The sequence below is a fragment of the Oculina patagonica genome, chromosome 5, assembly GCF_052425735.1.
Source record: "Oculina patagonica isolate OP01 chromosome 5, crgOcupat, whole genome shotgun sequence".
Lineage (NCBI taxonomy): Eukaryota > Metazoa > Cnidaria > Anthozoa > Scleractinia > Oculinidae > Oculina > Oculina patagonica.
Window position 1 is genome coordinate 1070266 of NC_135762.1, and position 5640 is coordinate 1075905.

Below are 5640 nucleotides of genomic sequence, written 5' to 3' on the forward strand. Positions count from 1 at the left end.
TTTCTGAATTTCTGAAATTTCCCGCTTTTCCTTTTGCAACCTCGTTCCTAGGGCCTCTCTCCTTTTCCTCCCTTGTCTCCTTGACGATAAGGGAGGAAAAGGAGAGAGGCCCGGGAACGAGGTTGTTTCTTATCCCTGATGAAAAGCAATGCATTTTATTTTTGCGCGACTCATTTTAAGTTTGATCTGGTTTTTCAAGCTTAATTTCCACAAACTAGCTCACTGCTGGAGGTAGTTCGTTCGATAGAGCTGCCCCGAAACGACCTGTCCGACCCTCTTGGGGCTGTTAAATAAATATTTCGATTATAGGGAACCCATACATCACCCCTATGCCTGACCTATTCCTCGGGAAGTTGGAAATATTACATCAAACACAAGCGGCAGTGTTTCATTGGGATATCCAAACACCGAGAAGAGAGTTGAAAATACGACGCGCAGCGGAGTATTTTTGACGAAATTTGAGGTGTTTGGATATCTGATGAAACACTGTCTTGACTGTTGGATATACCTTCTCAATCGAAACAAAAACTCAGGCTACGGAGTAAACAGAGAAATAAAATCGTGAACATCCTTGCTAATTAAGACCGGGTATCCAAACCTCTTTCACGGTTATGATTTTCTTTGTTTTAAATTGATAAATTATCAATAAATTTGAGAAAGGGTGAGGCCGTGAGGGAAGTCAAAGGAGGTTAAGGTGGCAGTCTCTCTCTTAACCCCATCGTCCATAACCAAGCGGGATTGATTTCTAATTATAATCAGCCAATGCACAAGAACAAAACGCTGACTTGTCCCCAGTCGTCTTCATATAGCACGCGGCAAAGGGAGAGAGGCACGCGAGGCGGGGGAGCAGGGGATGATGGGAAGGAAGAAGGGGAGAAGACTCTTTCGCCTTTTCTACCCATCTCACCTTGCCCTGCCTTTCTCGGTACCCATCTCTCCCTGCGCTGTACTCCCTGCGCTGTATGAAGACGACTGGGGACGAGTCAGAACATAACGTCTTTTCTGATATTTGTTTGATAAACGAGAGTACGATGATGTGACGTCATTCACCAAGAGTGAAATCGGGTTTTAACTGTATTTGCAGGAACCGATTTCCCTGTAACCTTAAAAAACAGGATTCAGATTTTATAAGAGTCACAGGTATTATGTTATCCGTTTCCTGTACCAGGAAGCGGATACCTTCCTAAATGCAACAACTTATTTTTTTGTGAATTCATTAAATGAAATATGAGGTTCAATATGTATCGATGAAATTGAAAAACCACGTTCATTTTCGCCATATTCGCCAGTTTAATTTTATCATAGTTTGTAGCACAAAGAGTTAAAGACGAGTTACTTTTTTAGCTTACACTGAACGCCGGGTCGAGGGCTCCAAAATGGTAATTACAAGAGAGAATGAGCTAATCATTATTACATGGCAAACGGTGCGTGAAAAGGGTTGAATTTTATTTTTAACTCGTTTCAATAATTCTTGAAAAAATTAACCTTGGAACGATTAAAAACGAGGTATGAGAACAAAATGATATATACAGTGTACATGACATTGTTTCGTGTTATAGTGCTTTGATCGCCTCATTGATTGTTTTTTGTGTCAATTTGAAACAAATTTATTTGACTTGTAAATTATCTCAAGTAGTTTGAAAAGTAAGTCAAGTATCATTTCCTGCTAAAATTTATCACATGAAAAGCAAGCCAGTCGACGTGGTTGAGATCAGCATTATCGCGCTCAAAAGATTCACAGACCAGTGTGGTGGCAACGAAGAAGAGTAGAAGATACGTCTGATCCAAGAAAACCTGAAAAAAAGGTCCGAGCAAGGTAAAAGATACTTTTGACAGCATTTTATGTTTTAAATACAATGTTGTTTTAGATAAAGCATTAAACTTCCATTATTTTATTTTGCCTTGCCCGATAAATAGGATCACAAACACGGGAAAGTGCTTTTCCTTTATATTTATGTACTAAACATACGCAAAAAATCGGAGAAAATTAATATTGCTTAGGGGGTTAGTAGTTTTGGACACATTTTTAATAAGACCAGAGAAATCCCTCTTTAAAAATCCTTATTAAGATAGAATATCGTTATCAAACATTCCTTGGTAAGCTTTCGAATTTCGAAGTTTTTCTATATAACTATTTTTTCTTCACGGCCGACTTACAAAAAGAGGGCGGGATGCGGGAGAGAGACGTGTCCAGAAGGCCACCAAGTGGAAACGAAAAACATAAAGATTCCTGCCAAAGCACCGCGATTTTATGTAAGCACTTTTTTAAATCCCCCTTTGATGAAAAGCCCCCCTCCCCCCCACAGAAAAAATAAGGTACGTTTCTTCGTTTAACTTTATATTCATTATTTTGTTTTTGTTCCTTTTTGTATAGATTGCAGACAATGCTGACCGTTCAACTAGCCCTGGTTGCCGTGCTTATGTTACCCTGTTTCTGCCATGCTTATCAGGACCCAAGGCCGGTTTTCACTCAGATGAAACCACCCTTGTTTGGCAGCATGAATGTAAGTGAAACACCGAGGTTTTGCTTTATGTATTCTCAGTGATTATAGGAACAGTCTTGAGCGGTGCTTTAATGGTTCAAAATGAATCATATCTCGATTAAGCTTTGGTCAGTGATAATCATGGCAGGAATTTAAGGTTTGGTTTCAATGTAGAACAAGACTGAGTAATTCAATTTGTCAAATTTATATTTGAAAGCTAATAATAAAAACCTTTTTCACTGCGCTTCCAAGGAGTCCCTTAGCCCCAAGTACAGAAAAAACCGCGAGTAAGAACCTAATATTTAAGAACCTGTTAGGCTAAAATTTGCAAATTAGATACCATTTTTATAAGAACCTATTTAGCCTCAAATTTTGAAACAGATTCTTATTTTCTAAAATTGATTAAATATGTTAACGTTTGGAAGATAAGCTTGGACAAAGCATTACTGTGCTAAATGATTAGTGCTTCATTTTTACGTAAGCACTTATGTGGTATGCATATTTTATATAAGGAATAGGCCGAATACCAATAAACTCTCTATAACATTTTTGAAATGTTTTCTTCAGAAATTAAGAACCTAATAAGAACCCAATGAGCATAAATTTGTGTTAATAACCCTTTATGTAAGAACCTGTTTAGGCTAACCTGAAAAATAATAGGTTCTTACTCGCGGGTTTTTATTGTATAATAAAAATCTGCAATATCACAGCGACAGACCGATGAATGGTGCCGGATCTCTTGAAGACCTTGATAAGTAACTTAAAAGCGGTCAAAAATAAACAAAATGGATAAAACAACTATAATGTATTGAAGAAACCTTGCCCTATATTTCGGTTTGCAATACAAACCTTCCTCAGCGGCTGGGCGAAAAAAAATGTGAGAAAAGTAAAGGAACGTTACAAATATTTTTTTAAAATAAAATACTAAACAATGATTGGTTCTAAGAACTTTTTAACAAGTTTCAATGACGTGCTTCGTCACATCTGTTTATGCCAAGGGGATGTAATGTTTAGCCTCAAGCTTGACAGCTTCCACATGCCAAACAGTTGGAATTCTCTCAAACTACTTTTTCCTCTTTAATTTGTAGAATCTGCCACCTCCAAATCCGTGTGCAAGGGGACCTTGTTGTGCACCAGGAATTCCAGGTATCCCTGGCCGTCCCGGTCCCCCGGGTCCAGCCGGTGTCGCGGGTTTACCCGGTATCAATGGTTCCGAAGGATCCGCGGGTCCGATCGGTCCACAAGGAAAAGACGGCAATCCGGGAAATTCAGGGATCCAAGGCCTTCCCGGCCCTGAAGGCCCTACTGGGCCCCAGGGCCCTCAAGGGACCGCTAACTGGAAGCAGTGCGTTTTTGATAATCTGACAACGGGACAAACTGGCTTAATCGTGGTAAGTTTAAAACGGGCTTGAATCCGAATGAGTATTATTTTAATTTTCACTGCAAATACAAAATGGTTCAATCTAGGTGATCCACACCAAGCTAACTTCGATCTTGAAAATAGTGTGTCGGAATAACTGGGCATTCTTGAAATGAAGAACCATACATCATCCTCGTACCCAGGGTCTTCGTTCCCTTTGACCAGCGGTCATCAAGCCTGCGCAGAAGGGACAAAGACTCAGGTACGAGAATGGCCATACAATTAGTACAAACGGCAGGCTGTTATTAACGGCAAAAGGAAAGAAAACCGAAAAGAGATATTACATATAAACAAACCAGATACACTAGTCAGGCTCTAGAAAAGAGAGCCCTTTCCAGGAGCCCTTTCCCAGGGGTTTCAGGGAACAAGGGGAACATTGCCATGGAATAATTGGCAACAAGGGAACAAAAGGAAAATAAAGCTGGGAACACAGGAACAAAAGCTGTGTTTCTGATATTTTAGGGAAAAGGGATCACAAAATTTTAGGGAGCAAGGGAACACAGGGTAGGTCTTTTGGGAGCAAGGGAACATGGACTCCCCCTGGGAAAAAAGTGACTACAGAGAGAAGACATAACAATTATAAAATAACAGGTTTGTTAGTTTGTTCAAGTTTTACTCACTTTTTCCAAAGAGTTGGGTTCGTCTGTATTATGCACGTTTATGCTTTTTTTTCTCATTCCGGCCATTTAATATCCCTCTGCCTTGCTCAGCTAGCAGCTAGCTCTCAATTAAGGATTTAGACAATAACTGATGGCTGGTAACAGTGGGGTGTTTTGAGAGTTTTTCTTGACTGATTTTTTTCTTTATGTCAAAATCTTTTTAGGAGTGTGTTTTCAAGAAAACTTCAGATGATACTGGTCTGCACGTTTTCTTCAATGGCGCTCTGCGCATTTCAAACTGCAACTCATGCTGCATGCGGTGGTACTTTACCTTTAATGGCGCTGAGTGTAGCGCGCCCACTGCCATTGATGGCGTAGTCTACATGGCCAGCGGTGGATCACCAAATGCCCAAAAATATCTAGACCGTGTCCGTCTAATTGAAGGAGTGTGCCAGAAGGTCCCAAAGGGGGAGGTGAAAGTGGGATTCTCGGTCGGTAATTGTGCTGGATACGATGCTGTTGACGCGTTGACCGGCTGGCTTTCAGTATCCCGGATTTACGTGGAGGAGGTCCCGCCGCCACAGCAGTGACGTGTTCGTGAGATTCAGTGAGATTTGAATTCGCAGCCGTTAATTGAAGGCGATTGGTACTGTAGCCTTTTTTCTCGTTATATTGTTAAACATAAGCACCTAGCTTGCAGTTGTATCAGTGTTAACCAAAGGATTATAAAGTTTTAATTCATTTTCTATAATCTCTGTTTTTACTTCGGTTGACAATTTAAGCTGCTTTGCACATTTTAGCTTCATGCATTATAATTTTTTTTCAGCAATAAACTTTTGTTAAGAAGATTTAAACTGAGTTGTTTTGTATATTTGTTTTTGCCTGAAGCTCCCGTTTATTTGCGGTAACCGTGTCCCAGCGTCACCGTTTGGCAAAAGACTATAAACGTTTACGACGGTCCTAGTTATGGCCTGACCCAATAAAAATAGTTTAGCGTTACAAGATTTTTACTTCAAAACATCAAGTATGAACAGGATCGAACAAGTAAAAAAGTTCCACTTACGGTATTATTACCTTTCAATTGACTTCCTTGCACTAGCAAGTTTGCGTGCGGAAGCTTTGGAAAAAAAATCCTGAT

General features: G+C 39.9%; 1 protein-coding gene across 1 annotated transcript; it reads left to right on the plus strand.

The window, feature by feature from the left end:
* Positions 1 to 1680: 1680 nt before the first annotated feature.
* Positions 1681 to 5112, plus strand: LOC144654154 (uncharacterized). Its single transcript, XM_078514247.1, has 4 exons — positions 1681 to 1766; positions 2375 to 2504; positions 3572 to 3874; positions 4727 to 5112. Exons 1-4 carry the CDS (start codon positions 1681 to 1683, stop codon positions 5090 to 5092), a joined length of 885 nt encoding a protein of 294 aa, XP_078370373.1. The 3' UTR covers positions 5093 to 5112.
* Positions 5113 to 5640: the final 528 nt, after the last annotated feature.